Source organism: Talpa europaea (assembly GCF_964194135.1).
Source record: "Talpa europaea genome assembly, chromosome: 8".
Taxonomy (NCBI): domain Eukaryota; kingdom Metazoa; phylum Chordata; class Mammalia; order Eulipotyphla; family Talpidae; genus Talpa; species Talpa europaea.
In genome coordinates, this window is record NC_140075.1 from 112,585,527 (window position 1) to 112,610,290 (window position 24,764).

Consider the following 24,764-nt stretch of genomic DNA (forward strand, 5'->3'; position numbering starts at 1 on the left):
AAGATATATTTGTAATAAAAAAAACAAAATAATAACACCCCAGAGTATTTATAAAAGGATTAACAGTTATAGTGTATCATGAATAATATAAATAGATGGGATAAAATGATAAAAGGGAAAAGAACCAAATAGAATTCATACAAGGAGAATTATAATTAACAAATTAGGAAAATATTTATGTCTGCTAGTAAAACATCTTACCAAAACTATTAAATCTACCAAAAATATAATTGATGCTTGCAAAGTAAAGTACAAATGTTATATAACTATTTTAGAGAACTGTTAGGCTTTATTACAGGAAGCATTAAAGATGTCATTATTTTTTAACTGAAACATCCTACTTTGGGAATTTAAAATTACCTTTAAGAGGTTATCTAAATTCCACTTTGGTTATTTAACCAAGAAATACAGAAACACTAATTCAAAAAAATATATATGTACCCCTACATGTAGCAAAGCCTTATTCACAAATAGCAAAACTATTCCATTTGCAAAAATATGGATGGAATTTGAGGGGTCTATGTTAAGTGAAATGTCAAGTTTCACTCATATGTAGAAGATAAAGAAAGTAAAGGAACAAACAAAACAATCAAACTCTTAAATTCTGACAACTATGATGGTTACCAGGGGGGAAGGGGAAGGTGCTCAGGTAAAGGTGGTCAATTACATGCTGGTGAATGGAAACTAGCCTTTCTGTGGTGATCATAACAAAGTACATAAAGATATGAAAATACAAAGCTATATACATGAAATTTAAAAAGTTGTCTAAAATAAGAACTTGATACAAAAGTCATTCATTAAAGTTGTATTAGTAACAAGCGAAAGATTAAAAACAAATATCCAACAGAAATGGAATTGTAATAAATTATGCATCAAAAATAAAACATGTAGCAATATATAAGTGTTTATGACTTTAAAAAAAAAAGATTTATTTATTTATGCATACAAGAGCTGGGGTATAGGCCAGAAACATGGGGGGTGGGAGGATCTACCAGAGACAGAGTGGGGAACAGAACAGACAGATTGACCAAAATACACTGCTAAGGGGAGCAGCAGGCAAGTCAGGAGAGGTCTGCTGCGCCATGTGGGTTTCTCTCTGGCTGGCCGGAGATCAAACTCATGCTGCAGAGGCTGCAAATTGTTTCATAGTGCGGTGCTTAACCCCTTGAGCCACCAGGGAGGCTCAAAAGTGTTTATGACTTAAGTGAATAAAGCAAAAATGTAGATCTATACTGCAGAGTCTACCTTGCTAAGAAATACAAAGACAAAAGAAATGATTGCTATATTTATTATCTCAGTTTAGATGGAATGACAGACAAGAAAACAATCAAAATAGATTAAAGGTTCTGACAGAGGCCCATCCAAGATCTTCAGGGGTACATGAGGGCAATTATCCTACATAAATGGAAGGCAAAATAACAGAGCTGAGTTCTATAAGAAAAATAAGAATTAATTAATTGGAGTAAAGGACAGGAAGAAAGAAAAACTCTAAATAACAGCATGCATGTGCAAAGGCATGGCACATTCAAGAGTTGTAAGAAGCTCCACGTAGAGGGAAAGTGGCACCGAAGAAAGGGGAGTAAGAAGTGGTAAAAGGTAAGAAGTCAGGCCAGCTCAGAAAGAACAAAAGTCATGCAAAAGAAACTCGATTTTATCCTGAAAGCACTGGGAAAATAAGAAAAGTTTTAAAGCTAAGGCATAACACAATTTATGTTTAAAACATTTGTCAAAATGGGTCTCCCCGGTGGTGCAGCGGTTGAGCGCTGGGCTGCGAAGCCACCTGCAGCCTCTGCAGTGCTGGTTCGATCCCCGGCCGCAGGTGAGGGTCCCACATGGCGCGACAGACTTCTCCTGCCGCCCGCTGCTCCCCGCAGCAGTGCATTTCGTCAGTCTGCCTGTTCTGTTCCCCACTCTGGCTCTGGTGAATTCTCTCACCCTCCCACGCTTTTGACTGTACCCAGTGCTTGTATAAATAAATAAATAAATCTTAAAAAAAAAAAAAAAAAAGTCATGCCACTCATGGCGACACAGATGGACCTGGAAGGGATTTAAAGTAAAATTAACCAGAAGGAGAAAGATGGTGTCACTTGTAAGTGGAATATAGAGAAATTAAACAAAGGGTCAGGTGAAGCCAAACTTAAAAACTGACCCTTGAAAACTGATTATAGAATTGAGGAAGTCAGGGGAGAAGGGGTGAGAATAAACTGAGGACGGAGCACAATGGACTAAGATGGTAGACTACAGGTGCTTTGGTGGTGGGTATACTATGGTAATAACACTTGAAGTGGAAACGGGGATCTTATACTCCCCAAATTCAGACACAATGTAAACCAACATTACCTCAATTTAAAAAAAAAAGTCCATTTTGGTCAGAAATCACATCACTGATATCTAAAGTGAAGTGTCCTTACTATAAAGAGGCATAAGAGAATTTTCCAGAGTGATGGAAAGTTTTTTATCTTTTGATATACATTTGTCAGGCTCAAACTGTAAGGTTACAAGAGGCAGGCTTATATGGATATATTATTGTATATAAAGTATACCCCAAACTCTGACCCAAAAAATAAAATAATCACTCTGGCAGCAGAAAGAATGGATCAGAAGGGAATGAGATGCAGAGAGATTAATTAGAAAGTTCATGAAATAATCTTGGTAAGAACTAATAAGGCTAGAACTAAGATTGGGGACAGTGGGAGATAGAATATTAGAACATTACAAAGGTAGTAAAGTCAATCAATAGAAACACTGGTAAGGAGGGATAGAACAGAGGAGAGGTAAGACTGACTTTTAGGTTTTAAATTTTGGTAATTAGGTGATGGTAAGGAGAATGACAGGGTAATGGGGAATAATGAACTCCACTTTGAATATGCTGAGTTTGACATGAGACACATCTGCACAGAAATTCTGTAGGCAAAAAGATACATACATAGGTCCAGAGATGATTTGGTGAGTCAATATCATGGTGGGCTGAATGTCAACAACTATGTGTCTTGTGTTAGACCAAAACACAAAGGAAAATTAAGAAATAAAAATAGTTAACTTGATGAAATGGTTCAATAGTATCTTTTTCTCTCTTGTTGTGTTGTCATAAAGTTCTTTGCAAGATAGCATTTTTAAAGTCTATCACTGACTTAAATATGTAACAAAAACAACAAAAGGGGCCTCCCTGGTGGTGCAAGTGGTTAAGACGCAACCTATGAAGCTGTCCGCAGCCACTGCAGCATGAGTTCGATCCCCGCCCAGGGATCTACCCACATGGAGCAGCAAATCTCTCCTGTCTTTCCCCGCTGCTCCCCTCAGCAGTGTATTTCAGTCAATCTGCCTGTTCAGTTCCCCACTCTGTCTCTGGTGAATCCTCTCACTCCCCACATCTCTGGCCTGTGCCCCAGTTCTTGTATGCATAAATAAATAAATCTTCAAAAAAAAAACAAAAACAAAAGTAAAACAAAGGGAGATTTAATTACACAAGCTTTTAACATAAACCCCCTCTTTATTATATGAACTGATGAGTGATGGCTGATCCCTTCCCCAGTTGAAAAACTAGTAGTCTGAAGAGGTGGTAAGACTATGAGATTCACAAGAGCAAATCTCACAGGAAGTCCATGCACTGCCCAGATGGAAAAACATGACTATTTGAACAGAAAGGATTATTAGGAAAACACTAGTTACATAAATAGTTCAGATGTGCTGAACATTTATATTAAACTTTGACCATACTTATTTACAATTTTTATAACAGAAATTTGTAGTATAGAAAAAATATCGAACAAGATACAAAGATACAAAGTAGGAACCATTTCATTATCTGAGCATAGTTATTCCCATACCGGATACATTCCAGGTCTTGAAGATGTATTCTGTAATCTTGATTCCTGGGGTGGTAGATGGTCAGGTATCTGTGGCTCAGATCCAAAATCTTTCATCTTTTGAAGTTGTTCTTTCTGTTCCCTGTAAACACATAAATTGCCATTGTACATAAGGCGTGTCTACTCCATTTTTAAGTGACTGCAATTAGTATTCAAGAAAAAATGAGACCTAAATATCTGTTCTAAACCCTCTGTAGTGCCCACAGAGCACCTCTGGGGTAACATATTCTCTTGTCTTTATTAAACTAACTGATCTCTCACCTAAGATCTATAAATAATTAAAATCATTGAAGATTTCTAAGGACAGATTCCATAAACTCCCTTAATAATCTATTCTAATATTATATCTGCTTGTCCATGTTCTTCTTGTATGTGACCAAAGCTCTCTTGCTGAAATCGTAGCCCATGAATCGAACATGGCCTAGTAAGATTTTTTTAACTTCCATGTCAATTTTTAAAAATCTGATTTAGTTGTCACTATTTATAAAGCAAAATATTTGACATACAAATTCAAATTTTAAGGTGACCTGGTAACACTTAGCCTACTTTCACTCATACCAACCCCCGAGCTGAGTAGAGAGAGGCTGCCTACTTCAGATAAAGAAAAAGTTTGCCACAATGCCCACTGCACTCAGTGGAATTATACCTGGCCCAGTTGCATTCATTTTTGTTATCTGTCTGGTTTTTATGGGCATTTTGGTTTATGGCACCTGCTGTACATAGTGAGAACTGACAGTTTATAACTTTAAAACCTACACATTCATACTGCCAATGAGTAATTATGTAAATTTAAAAGTTTTTCCTCAAAGTCTGGTGAAATTCCTTTTACTTTTCCTTACAATGACCATCTTAAACATATGTAACCTCTATTATAACATCTCAGATCTTTTACAATTTTCCTCCTATATTTATAAAGTGCAGAGACCCAAAAGGACACAAAATAAGGGTCAAGTATATATAAATGTTACTTCCTGCCTCATCTAGGTCATATGATGACTATATAACAACACATCACGCTTTACTTGTATTCAACCATGACCACTCTCATTCATCACTTCATAGAATTTGTTTAATTAGTTAGGTTTATGTTGCTAGAAAGAACTAAAAAAAAAAAAAAAGATAATGAAACACCACCTTTAATAGAGCATTTCTATGCAAAGCAATAATGGATGAAAGGAAATTTTAAAAAGAAAAAGAAAGAAACCTTGACAGTTTAGAAACACCAATCAGTTTGGTGTTCTCCATAAACAAACATTCAAATTCTGGGTAAGCCACTTATTAGCCAAGAGGACTTAACCTCTCTAAGCTTTCGTGTTATTTGTGAAGTTGGGATATTACCATTTATCTTGTAAACCTTTGAAATACAAGGATTTGAGACAGGAAGACTGATATATGCTAAATTATTAGTACAGTGCCCAGCACAAAGTAGGTATTAAAGTGTCTGTAATTTTAAAGTGTATAGCACAATTTCTTCATGAGTAATCTGGAAAAAAAAAAATCGACCCTCTTAGAGCATATCTTCTATAGACCACAGAAATCTGTTTTGTTGCCTAAAAGCAGCAGATCTTTTATCTTACCTACTTTTCTTCATCATACTTTTCTTTTATTGGTAAAAATCCAAAAATATAGACCAGAAGTAAAAAATGAAAGAAACACAATACATTGGAATATATCAAAACTTAACAACTCATTTATTTTCTCAAAACATTACTAATTCACAAGAAATTGCTCAAAAAACTTACAAGCTATCTGATTCCTAAAATCCTATCTCAAGATATAGTTGATTTAAGGGTTAAACTATATATACAAAGTACTTAATATAGTTCTTGGCACATAGTAAGCATGCAATAAATGTTAGCTTTTGATATTATTGCTACTACATGGGAAGCATTATGTAGATACCTATACATAGTTGACTGTAAGTCAAGAAATACAAATTCTATTCTCCATCTCACAAATACTTGATTATGTGGAAATAAGCAACATCCATAAGAAGTACTTCTAGTTATAATGAAAGACAAAACATTGCAAAAAGAGAGATCAATGGTTAGACAAATCTGAGAACATGTCCAAGAAAACCATTCTTAGCTTCAACAGAGAAAATTACAAGTCCTTACAGTATTTTCCAAAGTTATATTAAAAATTGATGAACATGAAGTCTACCAGCTCTAATATCTCAGAACAAACCACCTCCTGAAAAAAAAAAGGATGTTACATATGAGCTCCATGAAATCTCAAGCAATAACAAGCTGAAGTTTGGCAACTGAAACATGCACAGGCATAGCATGGCAGCAACACATCTATAAAAGAATGATTATCAATTTTCACATTTCAGGACGTAAGTTTACCATTAACAGGTTCCTAAATATCCATCTTTGCCCTAAAACAGCACCAAGTGACCAGAAATAAAAATTAGAAGAACGTGGTAATATCTTGAAGTAAAATGATTCCATTCAAATATATCACATCACTTTAAAAAGAGCAGTCTAAATGTGGTTTTGACTAAAAGAAATGATCTGAAGTAGTCAACTTACCGAAGCATTTTCAGTTCTTGTGCAGCTTTCAAAATGATTTCATGCTGCCTCTGACTGAGAACCATTACCCCTCCAAGGCCTTGGTCAGAGTCTAAGTTTGCATCCGACCCCATTATCTCAGAAGAATGATGTGAGGAGGGCATATGTTCCGCCATGGGGGAATGTCTATCCACATCAGATGGGTACCATCTGTCTGACAACCGTTCTCTTTCCCAGTCCATTCTGTCAGGAATATAATCTCGCTTTTCCCGCCATGTATCTCCTCTTTCTGGATACTCTCGGATCCTCAACTCACCCCTATCACGGAAATCTCGATCATACCCATGGTCTCGATTTCTTTCTTCTCTCCATCTATCATCCCGATATCTATCCAGAGGTGGAAGAGGTGGAAGGGGTGGTAAAGGTGGAAGAGATGGAATATCCCGTTCATGAAACTGTGATTCTTGTTCATCCAGTGGTCTCCCATAATCTCTGTCCCACTCATTATCCAAATTTCTATCATACATATCCATTGGTCTTCCAATCCGATCCACATCCCTGTCCAAGTCCCTGTCCATTTCCCTGTTGTAGTCATCATCCATATCCTGATCCCTCTCCCAATCATCCCACCAAGGGCCTCGCCTGTCTCCATCATGAGACCGAGATGGTGGTGCTGTGAACCTGTCTTCTCTGTTATACGGATCTAAAGTATCATCTTGATAGTCACGATCACATTCTCTCCAGTATCTGTCTCTATCCCAATCATCAAGTCTTTCTCGTTCCATTGAAGCATTTCTACCATCTAATGGGAACTCTTCATGCCCTCTCTCTTCTCCATGGTTCCATGGAGGCCTAGAAGGCTCATCTCGGTGATATGGATACATTTTCTCCCCACCATCTCCTGGTTCTGGTCTAAATGGACCTCTGTCCCGACCAAAATCTGGTCTCCCCAGCCCCCTTTCCCGACTGCCAGGCCCTCGAGGTGGTCCTCTCTCCCTGCTTCCAGCTCTTCGGAGTTGTACTCTCTCCCTACTACCAGCCCTTCGAGGGGGCCCCCTCTCCTGACTGCCAGTCCTCCGAGGTGGTCCCCTTTCTCGGCTGCCAGCTCTACCTCTGTCCTGGCTGCCTTGCAGACCACCTGGCACTTTCTCCCGACTGCTTCCTGGTCTCACCAACCCTCTCTCCCGGCTGCCTTCATTTCTGCTCATCTTCTCTCGACTGTCTTCTCGTCTACCCATCATCTTATCACGAAAGTCTTCTTGTTTGACCAACCCTGGGCCACGACTGATTGCCTGGCCTCGACCTCTATTTACTAGTCCTTTATCTCGTGTATCTTCCATTCTGTTTTGCCCAGGACCCCTGTAAGATGAGCTGCTGCCTCGAATGCCTTCTAACCTATTATCTCTGTTATCTGGCCGAGGCAGTCCTTTATCTTGGTTGTTTTCTGAATGGGACAGACCAATACCCAAAGGTTTAAAATCATTATCTACAGGTAATGATGATGATGTTGCTACTATTGCTCCTCCCTCCATTCCCCCTGTTTTTGAGGAAAAAGTAGATTGAGTAGATAAAGGTTTATTTGCAAGGGGTACAGTCTGTGTAACAGCTTGGGTTTTGTCCATTTGAGTTTCCATACTTTCAGAATTCTGATCCCAATCAGAAGGCTCTATAGGCCCTTCTGAGACTTCGCTTTTAGGTGGCTCTTGGTGAGAGTCGCTTAGATTCTCATTTGACTGAGCCGCCTTGGCATCCTTTATATCTGCAGCAATGGAAAATGCAGCTGATTGCATTTTATAATTCTTCTGTTGGTTACTATTGGTGTCTGCTAATGGTTCTTTGTTTCCTGAAAGAGGTTCTGCTTGTGACTTAGGCTGCTGCTGATGTTGCTGTCCAAAAGCTGGTTTGGGGCCTTTCCACTGTGGTCCACTCTGTCGAGGACTTATAGATGTATTGGGGGTAATATAAAACTGAGATGCTGGCCCCCGGGGAATCATTCCCCATTTGCCTTTAGTGCCCTCTGCTGGGTGACCTTCATATCTGGGTCTTGGCCCATCGGGGCGATTTCCTTCAAAACGAGGCCCTTTGGGTCTCGGTCCTTCACACCTTGACCCTAAATCCTCAAATCTTCGAGGACCATCAAATCTACAAGTAAAACAAAAGATATTACTCAAGACAGTAAAGCAGAAAAGAAAGTCTCCATGTAAGAATATTCAAGGCATTCTTGCCTTAGAATCTGTTTACATAATGACTCAGTCACTGAACAATATCGAGTCATCTGTGTCTTAGAACCAGCACCCTGGGAAGGTCTTAGGACAGGTTGTGGAAATCACGTCAATATTATCTAATTCATTTTGACACATCCCCTGCAGCAAGACACTGACGTACTGAATTGTTAAAAAGCAGTTATAAAATATTGTGCTTTGGTAGACAGAACAGTCCACTCATTTTAAATGGGAAAAAAAAAAAAGACAGAGATAAATTTCATAGGTAACTCTTGAGAGTACTTTTAGAATTAAAATATAAAAATTCAAATATGAAACAATTAGCATGACCATAGGAGATTATATATATTATTGGAGATAGCATTATCATCTTGATTAACTGAAAGTTTAAAAAAAAAAAAAAACAGAACAGTAGGCTGCTACATCTTAAGAGTATGTCCTGACATTTTAGTCCTGACAGAGATGTTTCTGCTAAGGACCTTTACTCATTTAGTAAATACTCAGTGTGCCTCCTCTGCCTGTCAGGTACTAAACTATATCCAAGGAATAAACAAATGAACTGTCACCTGGGTCTTCAGTTTACAATTAAGGAGAAAGAGATACTAAGTGTAAATATATGCCCAAAGGTGCAATGATTAAATTCTATTCACAGAGGAAAAGGGCAACAGAGCAGAGAATGGTTTCCATGGGAAGGGGAGTGCTATCCCACCAAAGCTTTATAAAATAGAAGATGCTTAAATTAAATCTTGAAAGACAAATTCTAAGATCAGGCTAACAGAGTAGGTTGGCAATTAGGGGAATGGGTGGCAAGCGCATCTGAAATTCATGAAGCATTATGAAGAAAGGCAGAGAACATGTACCAGCATACCATGTTTGGAAGTGCAAACTGTTAAACATGGTTGAAGCAAGGAGAAAACAGTTGGGTAGAACTGGGAAAGGAGAAGGAAAAACAACATACTAAGAGATAAACAGGAAAGGTCCATTTCCAGAAGACCTAGTAGGCCTCATGTCTGCATTGGTAGTCTTCCTATGTCCATTCCCCCTTTTGCTACAGTAACAAAGTTGCTCCCTTTTTAGTTGGACACAGGCCAGCCAAACCTTCCCAAACTAGTTCTTAGAGCTAGAACTAACAGTTATGTTCTGGTTAGTGAAAATGATTTATATATTTTCTGGATTGTACTCTTCAAGGAAAGAACACATCCTCCTCTTCACCATTCCGCTTTTCAAGCTGGCTCTGATATGGTGGTGAAGCATCCTGAATCAAATTAATAGGATAACATACTAGGTGATGGTGAAGAAACAAATCAGAAATGCATTCCTGATACTGTAGAGCCATCTTGTAAGTCCTGAGAGAGAATAAACATCTAACTTGTGAAAGCCATGTGATCTGGCTTTAACTCAGGTGGTTGATGAGTTGGGAATTACATTACAACCATTAGAGTCACTATGGTCTGATTTTTAAGACTGCACCAGCAGAAAAGTAGCAGATGAGTAGGAGGAAAGATTTATTGTAGATTGTTTCTATGATGTGAGTAAGTAAAGGTGCCGTCTGTTCTAAAGGAGTGACTGATGGAAGGATGCAGAGGAGAGGATAGAGCGAGAGATATGAAAGGAGGTAAAACTAATAAAAATTTCTAACTGTGGGATCAAAAAGATAATGGAAAGTGAAAAATTCAAAGAGATTCCAATTTTTCTGGTACAGGTGACAGAGTGGACTACAAAACCTTTGACGAAAAATAGAAGGGCTTTTCTGTCATTTGTTTAGGATATCAATAAAAAGTATCAACAACACAATTTTAGCATAATATTCACTTCTATCCCTCTGGTTTTTTGGTTTTATTTTTCTAGAAGTCTTAGTTTAAAAGGGAGGAATACTTCCATCAGGGGGGTAACAATGATTACACTACCCTCAATTTGAGACTGTTACCTGGCCACTTTGGGTTTGAATCAACAGGCAAAGGAGGTTATTGTATTGGTCGGGGGTGATTGATCCTGGATTTCCAAGGGGAAATTAGGTTACTACTGAACAACTAGAGTAAGAAGGAAATATGTGTGTAATCCAGGAAGGTTCCATGAGTGCTTCCATGTCCTGTGATTAAGCCAATGGAAAACCATAATAATGCAATTCAGGCAGCAATGTCAATAGCCCAGACCTTTCAAGAATGAAAGTGGGGGTCACCACACCAGGCAAGACACCGGAACCATTTGAGGTGCTGACTGACAGCAGAGAATATGGAATGGGTAGTGAAGGAAGGTAATTATAAATACCAACCATGATCATATGGCCAGTTGCAGAATATAAGTACATCTTTAGTTGATATTCTGTGTTTGTGAAAAAATACGTGCATGTATGTGGATGTATCAGTGAACTACTTTGCTTGATTTTTCTCCCTGATCACCTAACATAAGATGCATTAATAATAATTAATTTTATATCTCAGTATTTAAGTTACAGGAAATCAAAGAGGGGGGTGTAAACCACCTAGCAGAAAAATGACGATTTCCCCAAAGACAAAAAAAATGATTGGAATGTTTTTAGTTGTCCAGGGATAACAACCTCATGTTAGTGCAAAAATCCCCCTGTTGTAGCCCCTAATCAGAAACATGTAAGAAAGGAAACTCCAGGAAGGGAATTTCAGCTTAGCCAAGCTGACACTTTACAGAGCCATCACAAAGAATTAAAACATATGTAAGCCCACTATAAACAGAGGGGGCCACCAGCAGGTGTAATTCTGAAAGGCAAAGAACATGAGTGGTGACACATGGAGAGGAAGAAGCTGCAGGTTAGAGTGCTGGTAGCAGAAGAGAATACAATCAAAACAAGGCTAGCTTACCCACAGAAACCCAAATGGGGTCAGGATTCTCAGATAACCAGAAATATTGAGGAAAGATAAGACTTGAGGCTAAAAATATAAAAATTCAAATCTATATTCAGAACCTTCATATATAAAATCTATATTCAGAATCATTCAGTCTTTCTCTAGGCTGAATGTATGTAAATTTTTGTATCTGAGGGTCTGCTAGCATTAGTGCTTTGTCCTATCACCTAAAGCAAAGCATGACAATTGATAAGTGCACATTGGCACATAGAGCTCCCAGACAGTGTTTCTCACTCTTAATATAAATGGACAACAGGGATCACTGGATGTTTAAGAAATGTCTCCAAAATGAAAGGGAGAGACAAAAAATAAACAGGACATGAATCTCAAGAAAATGGAGATAACACAAAAAAAGGAGAGACCTTTAAAAAACAAAATCCTTAATATCCTCGAGAAATTGCTAAAGATATTTTAAGTATAAAGTGAGAATAATCTTTGGTATACATAAAAAAGGGGTCAGATTCAGAAGAACTGTAGAAAATGCTTTTAATTCTCAAAATAAAAAATGCAATGAAAGAATTAAGTTAAAGTGTCTCAAATATGTACATTTTTTGTAAAGTACAACAATGAGTGAAAAGATAAACGATTCCAACACATCCAAACTTCTATTAATGAGGCGATACAGAAAACAAGGGAAAAAGGTAATGAAAAAATAACACCCCCAAAAAACTTCCAACAGTAGTCTTCAAACAGAAAAGAGCCAGCTCACTAGGTACCCCAGAATAATTAATAAAACTAATCAAAAACCCATCATGAAATTTTAGAATGCCGAGGCTTTAAAAAGTTTCTGGCAGTAAGAAGTCATGTACAAAGGAAAACAATCAGAGACCAGCATAACTACTATACTAGGTAAGTGAAGAAAATGTAACAAATACTCTAAAACCTTGAAGAATAGTTTGTTGACCTTTAAATTCTATATCCAAATTACTGATTAAGCGTGAAGGTATAATAAAGATATTTTCACACAAACAAGAACCAGAAAATTACCTCCAACCCACAATTTTTTAGTAAGTTACTTGAGGATGCACCTAGGGAAAAGGAAGTATTAAACCATAAACAGGAAGCCGTAAGATTCAAAAAACGTGTATCCAGCTGGACAGTCAAGGGGAATGCTGGAGGAACAGTCTTGTGGCAGAGCTTGAGAGCAACCAACAAACAAAAAACCCAGGCAAGAGCAAGACGGTGCATGAATTTGGGAAAGACATCTCATGAGGAAAAGTTGTGGTGCTTTAAGGACCGGGGTTTTAGGATTATTTTAAAGATTTTGAAAGCAGAAATTTTAGAAGAATGTATTACACTAGTGAAAATGTAGTCATAGTATACTGCTTACCTCTACAATCAACACGCTTACTGGTTTATATAGTGATATAAACACATGGCACAGATGGGATCAGAGAGTAGTGTAAGAACTAACCCTTTATCAGAACGTAAGTAAATATATAATATCTAAGATATATTAAGTCAAGAAAGCAGCAATTTTTTTAGTGATGTGACAATAACTACCAAAAGAAACAGCTACAGGATTAAAAGAAAAGGTCCTTAGAAAATACATTTAGGATGGTTTGGGCAGTGAATGGCTGTTTTTCTTTTTTTTTTTAAACAATGTATATGTATCACTTTCTAAAAATGTAAAATGTATTTCTTTAAAGGCACAGAGAAAAAATTAGTTCTACCAGGAGAAGGGCTTCTTTTCAGACCACAGGAAAATAGATGAAGACATTAAGATAAAATAAAGGTAAGAGTGGAAAGCCTTGACTTTCCCTATGAGGCAGGAAGCTAAATTAAAGATATAAAGTGAAATAAAAATGAGCAGAGACAGAGAAAGCAGTGGCAGGGTAGATGGTCTATATACAGTGGTGAATCACTGGCAGAGCTAATTGTTCAGCAAAGAGAAAAGGAGCTGACGAGAGACTTGTCACTGATTACAGCACAATGCTAAGGATGGTGACCGCTTAATTTATAAAGAGGAAAAAAGTACACTGTTCAGGATTTTCTTGAACTCACATTCATCAATTCAAAAATGCTTGAAATAACACTTTAGGTCAGTAACATTTGGTCATCTGATTTGTATTCAGCTTAGCAATTACTGGTTCATATAAGTAATAAGAGAAGACTTCTACAAAGTACAAAAGCCAGTAAGAAACTTTATCAACATGTTATCTAGTATTATAATCAAATTCTGTATATGAACTGCCTTCCTAATGAAATTGTGAACACCCGAGAGTTAATTCGTAACTGACACTTTGGGCATAAGCAACACTTATTGAACACCCTTAATTGTCAGGTGTTGTGCTAGTGCTGGGAACAAGCAGATACCCAATCTCAAGGACTCCACAGTCCAGAATGAGTGAGACAAATAAATCAATGGTTACAACAGAATTTGATAAACATGAGGCAGGTGTTCGTGTTCTTCAAGGTTGCCCTAATGTCTCACTCACTGAAGGATCTCAATAACTGATTTAAGGGTCAGTGTGGGGCAGGTAAAATAGAAATTGGTAAAGCAAAAAATGACAGGAAAGGAATTTCAGACAAAAAGAAGAGCATGTATAAAGATCAGAAGAAAGGATAAAGGAAGTAAGAGGCATGGAAAGGTTGCAGATAAGAAGGAAACAACATGGTGAAAGACTTCTGTAGAAGGTGATGACTCTTAATCCACAGCCGCATGCCTACACACAGAGCATGCTTCTCATGAAAGGGTAGGATGCATTACTTTCAAACTGAACTGTTGATTAACAGCCAAAGGTCACATTTAACTTCAATTTCGGAATCCAAAAAAATGTTAACCCAACTGAAATATACTTTCCATACTACATACAAAAGGCACTAAATTATTAATAGTTCACTTTCAAATTTTCACAGTTCAAGGATGTGACAAAATGTTAGATTATCAAAACCATTTTGATTTATAAAAGCAAAGAGCTTTTAGGTCTTTGAAATACAGAGACACTGATATGAAAAATATGTACAAACATAAACAATCTTTTTATCAATATAACTAAATACTATGACTTTTAACATATAAAAACATACATTTTAAATTTAGTACAAACACAGTATATTCACCAAATACAATCACATAAAACATATGTACACATTGCACATCAGTCAGAGGAAAAGAAAAACTAACATTTGGTGTTGAAATAAATTCTCATTTGTACAACCATTTCATAAAATCCGAAAAATAAAAACACTAAAAAAAAAAAGGTGTGAAACCATGAGAACTAGGTGTAAAAATTTTAACCTGCACATTATAAGCCAACACTACTTTAATAAAAACAATTTCAAAACTTAACATAAAACTCCCCAAATTAGGCATTAAAAAACTTAAAAGGTATGTATAAGTAAAAACACTCTTAGAGATGGTAATGTCTGATGGTCACATAAATGTACTAAAATCAGCAGACTATGGGAATATTAAGTATTAAATCCTGGAATCAAACTCCTGCCCATTTAGTTTTCATTTGAATCAATGCCAATTTTCTATGAATAACCAAGATTCTAAAACCAAAATTCACAAAGAGAAGTAATCACTATAAACAGAAACAACCATGACAAATGAAAACATAAAGATAAACTATAGTGCTTACAATCCTCTGCTAATTCTAGTGAATCTGCTACAGAGTGGAAGAGGTCCACAATTTCCAATACAAAAAGCAATCAAGAAGTAGGTATGACTAATCAAAAGCTTGATATTGTAAACATGTCAATTTTTCCTCAAAATGGTCAATTAGGAGAATTCCAGCCGACTTTGAAAACTGACAAGCTAATTCTAAACTTTGTGGGAAATAGGGAGGACCAAGAATAGTCAAGATAATGTAGATTGGGGGGGTCAGTAAACTGTGGCTCATGCGTAAAATCCAGTTAAGAATGATAGTTTTCATTTTTTACATTTTTAAAGATTAAAAATAAAAGAAAAATATAGGTCAGGATCAAAAATGGCCCACAACATGTAAAACTATTACCAACTATTACCATCCACCCTTCCCCCAAAAAGTCTATCAACCTTTAACACAGAATTGGAGAACTTACACCAACAAATATAAAAATTTATTATGATACAAAAATTAAAGCAATTGGTACAAAGATAAGTAAATAAACCAAGGGGTTAGAGAGCATAACAACAAATCCACATATACTTATGATGAAGGAAACACTCCAAAGTAACAAATGGTGTTGGGGTCAAGGGAACAGCCATAAGGAAATAATGAACCTTGATATTCTTCCTCACACCAGACACTAACCAAAAATTCAATTTTATTTGGATTGTTGATTTTAAAATTTGAGGTAAAACAATAAAAAAGAAAAGAAAAAATAGGGTAACATATTTATGTCCTTGATGTTGGAAACAAAGATGTCTTAAACAGGACACAAAAAGCATTAACCATAAAGGAAACAATCAATAAAATGGATTACTAAATTAAAATCAAGAATTTCTGCTAATCACACACACACAAAATTCTATCTAAAGACACCATTAACTCTTGGGGTTTCATTGGGGCTCATTAGATACAATGATATCTTATGATTTTTAAAAAAAATAACAATAATTGTGAGGATTGGTAGTTCATGTTTTTTTCTTACAGGGCTTTCCAAGAACAGAGAAAATCTACTTTCTAAATTATAGAACAAGAAGAGACTGCAGACTCAAGACCTAGAATAGCTCAGGGGCAGTGAATAATAATAGCTTCTCAGGTCTGCAATAAAAAATGGCTTTCAATTTAAATGCACTGCAAAGAAGGGAAAAGAAAAGAGAGCAGAAAAACAGGTGAAAAGGTACAGCCGGAAGAATCTGTGGTGGAAAAAGTACTGGACTGATGCAAAGTGATTGGAAAGGTGCAGCATTTTCCTGATGTGGAAAGGAATTACAGATGCTGACAATACTTGGGAACTTGAAGAAAATTTATATTGTCCAGAGTTGATTAAAGCATTTAATTCTCAAAAAGCTGGTAAAGAAAAAGATGGCACAAAAAGGCAATCTTTATCTGACAGTGAATCTGAGAATAGCAAATCAAAGAAGAGATGTGGCAAACAAACCAAGAGGCTTTGCCAGAGATAATTAACTTGTGTAACTGGAGCCACAACAGCAGTGAAGAATTAATGTTTCTCATGAAATGGAAAGACTCAGATGAGACAGACTGACGCTAGCAAAAAGGGCAGATATGTAGTATTTTCAAATTATACTTTTTAGGAGGAGAGATAACCTAGCATTATTGTGCATAAAATGAAACCCAATATGTGAGAGAGAAAGAGAGAGAGAGAGAGAGAGAGAGAGAGGTGCAGACAGACATGACGGGGGGGAGGGAGAGAATGAATTTGGTCCTTTTTATGTGTTAGTGTGAAGAAATATCTACATTCTAATGACAATCAAGTTTGATGTGTTTGTTCTGAAGTTAAAGTAATATTGGGAGAATTTTGGGAATTCTTTTGCATCTCTAGCACTTGTTACTTTGAAAAAAATAAAAGCTTCAATAGTTTCTCCTTTATCAGAAAAGAACATTTGATACAGTAGTATAATATTTCCTCTGTATTATAGAACAGCCTTTCTGTATGTTGGGGGAAGTCTCCAAAGATTTCTAAATCAGAATTTGTTTTTAACTCATATCTAGGGAACATTTGGCTCTTTGTTCATTTGGGGTGTGTGTGTACATAAAACACATATGTAAATGACTTTCTTTTTCAAACATTTACCAAAACAAAAATAGCATTTCACAACCATGAGTAAGCCAATGTTTCTAGGATGGCATCATTTTAAGCAACCTAAGAAATAAATCCTTGAGTTAAATGCAAAGCTTTCCTGAAGCCTTACTCTACAACAGATAAATTTGTAATCGATTACACAATTTCATTATAATGTAAATGGCTTAAATTGGACAATTTAAAGGAGTCCTCTATTTCTATAGAGTTACTTAAATACAAGTTTATTTGCAAAACCCCCGAAAGGAAAATTTATCACTACAAATAAGTTGGTGTATTTTAATTAGCTAAGCAAGACTTAGTCAAGTGGGCATTTAAAGGTTCCTTCTAATAACCCATTCTTTATAAGAAGATGAAATCCCTGTGCCCTATTGACTAAAATGGTGATGATTCCTGGAACTTCTATTGCTCATGGAAACCTAATCATTAGCAATGTTAGCAATTTAGGGCTTGCTGGAATAAATGGATGAATAAATTTTTGTACTCTAAACTCCTGACTTAATCTAACTTTTCTTTATTCCAACTCATCCCTTACATGTAAGCTCAATGTTTTCAGTGCCTGTGTTACTGGTTCAGAAAAAGCCAGGAAAAACAACAGCTTTATAACAATCTTAATGCTATTTGCCATTTACTTTATTGTAAATACAGGTGAACAGTGCTCAATAAAGAATTCCTTTATGTGAAAACAAACTTATAAATGCCTTAGGTTATCTTCCATATGGACCCACTGGATCCTTTCATAAATCTAAGATACATTATGGGACTTTAAGATTTTTTTTCTATACCTCGAAACATTTTGTGGTATCTTAATTCTAGAATTCATTATTACTCTTCATTTCTTACTAATTGTCCCCAAGTATGCCAAAGAAGTTTAAAAGAAGACAACAAAATAATGAACTAGAAGGATGAAGCCAAGTGAGAAATAAACTGTCACTCCCCCCCAACTTGCACTGCTGCTTTTAGGCTTTTTGAGCACAACTGAAATTCAGAATTCTTAATTTCCCGACTATAGTGACACAGACGAGAATGACACCGAGAGCCGTATCAAAATTATTAGATGAGTCAAAACATAAATATAAAAAGAAAATAACACTCTAGGCTCAAATAAAGATATCAGATTGATCATATAAGTGAATCTCTGACTATGAGTTCTCAGTTGATATTGTTCCACATGAATATTCTCAAAAGCAAGAGTCAACTGGACAATATAGTTCTAAGGACTGAAGGGAAATGTGGTACTGTCATCCACTTCATTATTAAACAAGGACTTCTTCACACAATATTTTGGGGCAAGAATATTTGGAACATTCCGCTTTGTTAAAAGAATGTATGACAAGGGGCCTCCCCGGTGGCGCAGCGGTTGAGCGCTGGGTTGCGAAGCTGCCCGCAACCTCTACAGCACCGGTTCGATCCCCGGCTGCTCCCCGGCCACCGGAGGAGGGTCCCACAGGGCGAGCAGACCTCTCCTGCCGCCCGCTGCTCCCCTCAGCAGTGTACTTCAGTCCTTCTGCCTGCTCTGCTCCCTGCTCTGGCTCTGGTGAATTCTCTCGCCCTCCCGCGCTTCTGACTGTACCCAGTGCTTGTATGTATAAATCAATCAATCAATAAATCTTAAAAAAAAAAAAGAATGTATGACAAAATTATTTCATCTTATAGGATGTTTGTATGTCAAAACTTGCTGATGCAATGAGATTGCTCTTTTAAAATTTTTATTCAAATTCCTAGTAAGTTGTGTTTCCACTTTCCCTTGTCATTCTGTAAATATTTGTAAAATTAAAAAGGGCCCACTGGAAATACATGGTAAATGGTAAAGACTACTTTTCTGGTGTACTGAACTAAACAAGCAAAAAGTGCAGTACTCTTCTACTTGCTAGAGGAGATGCTGCCTGATCCATGAATCCTTTTATAAAGTTAATTGGAGATTTAAAAAAAAAAGTACTGCAGCATGAGAAGTAGTCAAGGCAGTCTAGATGTAAGGTGGACAAAGAACTGATACCTAGGATATATAAAGACTTCCAACAAATCAATTAGAAACATAACCTAATACAAAATAGAAAGAAGAACTGAATTAGCATTTCATCAACTGAACAATTAATAGGAAGATAATCGTGTTTGTCATCTGGCAAATACAAAATAAAATCTTATTACCACTAAACATACACACCAGGATTGCTAAAATTTTGAAGTTTAACAATACCCAGTGTTGATAAGGATGAAAAACAAACTAGAATTCAGAAACACAGCTGGGAACACTGCAGGTCAAAGAGTAGACTGCAACAAATACTTTTGTAAAACTATTTGACAATGTCCATCAAAGCAGAGTATTTACATACCCTGTGGTAAAGCAATTCCAATCCAAACTTAAACACACACACACCCCTAAAGGGACACATACAACACCAAAAGACACATAGCACTGTTTTCATAATGACCAAAAAAACTTAAATGACCATCAATATTAGCATGAATAAACTGCAGCATATTAGTATAACAGAGGTGAGAATAAACAAGCTACACACAACATGGATGCACCTTACAATATAATGTTGAGTGAAAGATGTCGGATTCAAAAGCATATATACAATATGATCTCATCCACATAAAGTTCAAAACAAGCATAATTAATCTATGGTGTAAAAAATAAAATGGTTATCTTTGCAGTAAGGGAAAACGGGAAGGGGCATGAGAGAGACTTCTTTGACACAGTAGTTTCAATTTATTGATCTGAGTAGTGAAGTACATGAGGTTGTCTACTTGTGAAAGTTCACTAAACTCTGTATACCCTTTATGATCATGTACTTTTCTATATGGCACCCTTTAGTAAATAAATTTTATTAATGAAAAATAAAAAAGTTCTGGAAAATCCACATCCACTAAACCTGAGTTTGTTGGAGCAGTGGTAGTCCAGTGATACACACATGCACATAAACATACAGTCTCAAAACAGCTGCCCTAGATACTCAACAACGTGGTATGTTATTTCACACCATGTAATTATGCCACTTGATTTTTAGGAAACTTTCAATTTTTAGAAAGCAGCCTGTATCTAGATTTTACAAAAGCTCAGTCAATTTACAATTATTTAAGAGTGTGTTATTGGTAAATCACTTAATCTGTGTTCTTAAGTCTTGTTTTTCTACCCAATTTTGTTTAAAAGAAATAAACAAAACTGACCAGCTTAGCATTTCAGTTGTGTTGATAGCAAACTCTAAATTCACAAATTTCCTTAATACTGTAGGTTATTCTTACCTCAGTCTTGCTCACTAGCTGCTGATTTTTTTTTTTTAACTAGGCACATGGGAGAAAAAAAGAACTATGCTTAGGCAACAGTCACAAACTATACTTAAAAGTACTAAGCACAGATTGGTGAAAGGTTTCAAAACAAGGTAGATGCTATAAGCAGGACTAAATTCAAGGGCAAAAAAAGTCACCTTCATTAAAGTTATAGATGAAAAAAATGGGGAGAGATAGCTCCTATCTAAAATCAGTATGACCAACATTCATCAAGAGTTCAGCAGACCAGAATGACAGTACATATCTAACTAGATGAAATATGAAGATAAAAATACAGTCTTAGAGAAAACAAAACACAACTGTACAAGTTCAGGATGAGAAAGGCTTAGTTAATTAACAGTTAACCTGAAAATGACCTGGAACATCAAATTGATGGTAACAATTTGACTCAATGAGTCCACACTGAGAGCACAGACAAAAAGCAATTTGTTCTGGTATATAAACACATTATTTAAAACAAAGTTGGTAATAGGTCTACGTTCTTCTGCATCTCAAGTAAGTGTGTTCATTATGAAGGAGACTGACAAACCAGAGGCCCTTCAAAGGAGAGTGAGCAACAGAGTAGGAAGAGTTAGAACCAATGTTACTCTGGAAGAAAAAATTTTGAGTTTATATAATGGAACAGCGAGTGAGTTAGGCAGAGAGGTGGAGACAAGAGGGTAGTATTTAAACAATAGTTAAGAGATATTCTACAGAATATCTACAGAATATTGCACCTTACAGGCATATCTAGAATCAACAGGTAGAAGTTACAGCAACATATTTTGACCAAGGTAAAAAATAAACTTTCTACACAATCGTGAACACCTATGTGCCTGTGCTCTTATTACAATGTCAGTGTTCAAGGAGAGGCCATAAATTGACCTCACAGGAAGTATAACGGACTTAAAAGGGATCAGGAGACCTTAGATTCTAATACTATCACATTTACTAGATTCTTCATCTGGAATAATTTATTTATAATCTTTTCAAATTCAGTTTCCCTTATCTACTTCCTCATGAATGTATGGAGAGAAATAAAAAAGGTAGCATGTGCAAGACCCAGGATGACAAACTAAAATGAAACACAAATGTCAGTTGCTATAAAGAGGACATTGCTATAGATAATTGCTAAGAATCCTTTTAGCACAGAAACAACTGTACTTTAAGGCTAGAAAAAACTTAAACTAGGCCCTAAATTTACAGTCAAGATTTTTCAGACAAAAAACATTTTAATGATAGAAAAAAAGCAGGAAATGTGTATTTCATTAATTGTTAAGAATATCTTTCACCGAAAGCAAATAGTAACCGGAACTAAGAGGTAATCCTCAATCCAGGAGATAAGCAGAAATTCAAATCAAGATGATACGCGTGCCAAGTACAAGAACTACAAATGTTATTTTTAATTACTATTTTTAATGTATTTTTAATTACTGACACTAGGAATATCATTGAGTCATGGCATTATATCACTAACACTTTTGTTCTGGAGACCCGGGGTGGACTCAGCTCCCACTGGTTATGGAATTGGGATGTAGAGATACATGATCCTAAGAAAGTCACTTAATCTCTCAGCCCCAGTACGTAAAAGGCAAACGTAGGGTATGAAGCAGACTAGTTTACGGGTTGTCAAGAAGATTCCTTGAGATTAAATATGTACAGCCTTTAGCCATGCTTCTGGTACCCAAAGGAATTCATGTTAATGGTCACTGACCTTCTCTTAGCTTTTATTTTGGATGGAATTTTGTGCCATTGTTTTCTGGATTTAGTTTTAAGTTAAAAATGACGTTAGAGATCCACTGGAAGGAAAACTAACCACTCGACTGAAAAAAATCAAGTTATAAGACAAAATACACTCAGTATGATCCCATTTTATGACAAATTTATGACTATTTACGACAAATTTATGGCGTATTTATGACAATTTATGACAAATTTAAAAAATTATCTCCAGATGGAGATAAGAATGGAATTAAGTAACTTACTTTTTCAAAACTTTTCTGTACTTTCTACATTTTGTATAAAAGGAGTATTTCTACTATAATATCCAGTTGGAAAAAAACTCTGATTAAAATGTTTTTCTCTAGGAAAATTATCATTCCAGTGAACTTAGGGAGAAAAATATACTCTGACAAACTTGGAAAAAAGAACTCAAATGCTTTTTAAGAGCAACAAACAAACTTACAAACTACTAATAAATATATGTGTGTGCTTTTCCAAAATCAGAAGTATGTTTCAGAAAATACATCCCAAATTGAGGAAAATATAAAGGATATGGAGCGCCATGGGATGAAGGATTTTCTATTCCATTCTAGTGATTATTGTAAGCAGAGCAGGAACTTAATAGATATTCACTGTACAAATGGACAAAATAAAAGTCCTATTTACCCCTACACTAAATTTCATTGCCTTATTTCACAAAAATATTGGCTTATTCATCTTTATCTCCAACAGCTAGCACATTACCTAATCAAGAGATGTTACCAATTAGATTATTTGTTAAATATATGAAAAAAAAACCAAAGATAAATAAACTTAATAAATATCACTTTTAGTAGCTGGTATGGTATGGTGACATATATTTGAGGAGGTGTGGAACCTATTTTCCAAAATCAAATACAGTGTTGTAAACCAATGTTACCTCAATAAAAAAAATTAACAAAAAAAAAAAAAAAAAACCACTTTGAGGCTGAAAAGTCAGTAAGAAATTGATAAGCACTATTGAAACACTACATTCACTCTGTACGATAATCTTTGCATAGGATAAAAAGCAGTGACATCAAATGGGGCTGTGTTACCATTTTTTATTTCATTGCCATGCCCAATATAAGTGAACAATAACAACATTCTTCATTGTGACCAGGAACATATATGAAAGTACAAAGAATATAAAAATTGTATAAAGCTTTTTATATTATAAAAGCATACTCAACCTAAATCAAGAAAGCCAAAAGAAAAAAAAAAGCAGACCTACCTTGGGCCTCTTGGACCTTCCAAGTAACTGCTTCTAGGAGGATCTGGAAGCAGTCCACCTGACCTCACAGGCATGTCCTTGACTGCAGTGATTGGCTGAGATGGAACAGTTGAAGACTCTCCAAGTCCTTGCTCTGATGAGAATGAACTGTATGGCAGAGTAGACTTGCTTAGCGCTTTAGAATTCACTTGTTCTGATGGGCCAATAGCTGATTGTAACGGAGGATGGTAAGTTGAGGGTGGGACTGAACCAAAAGACACAGGAGTAGGAAGCAATGCTGATCTAGGTTTCTCTGGAACTTGTGAGCTTTGAGAATTGGAGGCTGGTGGAACTGGGCCTGCTGTTAATGGAGGAGGCATCCCTTGTGGAACCCCCGGGGGAGGTATTCCTGGAGGAGGTGTGGCTGACGACAACGGTGGGAGGGACATGACAGGGGGAGGTGCAGTTGAAGAAAGAGAAGGTGGGGGAAGAACAGGTGGTGGCCCTGCAGAAGAGAGGGAAGGTGGGGGAAGAACTGGTGGTGGCCCTGTGGAAGAAAGAGATGGAGGCATTACAGGTGGTGGCACGGAGGTTGGTAGAGAAGGTGGCATCACAGGTGGGGGCATGCCAGGTGGTGGCAATGAAGTAGGCAGGGCAGGGGGCATCACAGGTGGTGGTAATGAAGGAGGCAACACTGGAGGGGGCATTGTTGGTAGAGGTGGAGGCATCTGAGAATATGGAACAAAAGGAGGTGGCATTGACATGTTCCCCATATACTGGTTCTTCATATTCTGAAATGAATTGACTTTCTCCTGGAGATAGGTCTGAGTGGCTTTCATATGTCCCTGCCATGTTTTCCACTGCTTCTCATACTCCTGAAGCTGATCTTTATGAGGATAGGAATGGAGCTGTTCCTCCCACAGCTGAAATTCTCGATCCCATTCTTGGTAGAGATGTTGAAACTGTTGTTGCTGCATCTCATAATGCCGCAGCTGCACGTCAACAGACATGGTCTACAAAAAAGGGATACAAATTATTTCATAACATTCATACAATAAAATTAATCATGAGTAAAATATTTATGAATCAAGGGAATTTGAAGCCTTAGGAAATTAAAACCCTAAGCACCTCAAAAGTGAAAGGATAGGCTTTTACAAAATCAATGATGATCATTCTTTTTTCCTTTGACTTATTTACATAATTAATAACAAAGTTGGGAAAAATCAACCAAACACTAAAAGCAAATACTTATTTCAGCAATATTTTTCAAGCTTTTTTAAAATTAAATTTTTTTTAAAAAGATTTATTTATTTATACACGAACTGGGGTACAGGCCAGAGGCGCGGGAGGGTGCAAGAATCACC

The 24,764-nt window shown here is 36.5% G+C and overlaps 1 protein-coding gene across 2 annotated transcripts in view; it reads right to left on the reverse strand.

Moving 5' to 3' along the window:
• Nucleotides 1-24,764, reverse strand: part of YLPM1 (YLP motif containing 1) — a gene marked incomplete at both ends in the record, with an annotated part of 62,693 nt that overhangs the window by 24,502 nt on the left and 13,427 nt on the right. Inside the window, 3 exons of one of the 2 annotated variants that reach the window (XM_084241361.1) lie at nucleotides 3,828-3,948; nucleotides 6,401-8,521; nucleotides 23,422-24,413. In XM_084241361.1, the coding sequence (XP_084097487.1) occupies nucleotides 3,828-3,948; nucleotides 6,401-8,521; nucleotides 23,422-24,413 (3,234 nt within the window). The remainder of the gene's footprint in view (nucleotides 1-3,827; nucleotides 3,949-6,400; nucleotides 8,522-23,421; nucleotides 24,414-24,764) is intronic. The other variant, XM_084241362.1, reaches the window with a different exon arrangement.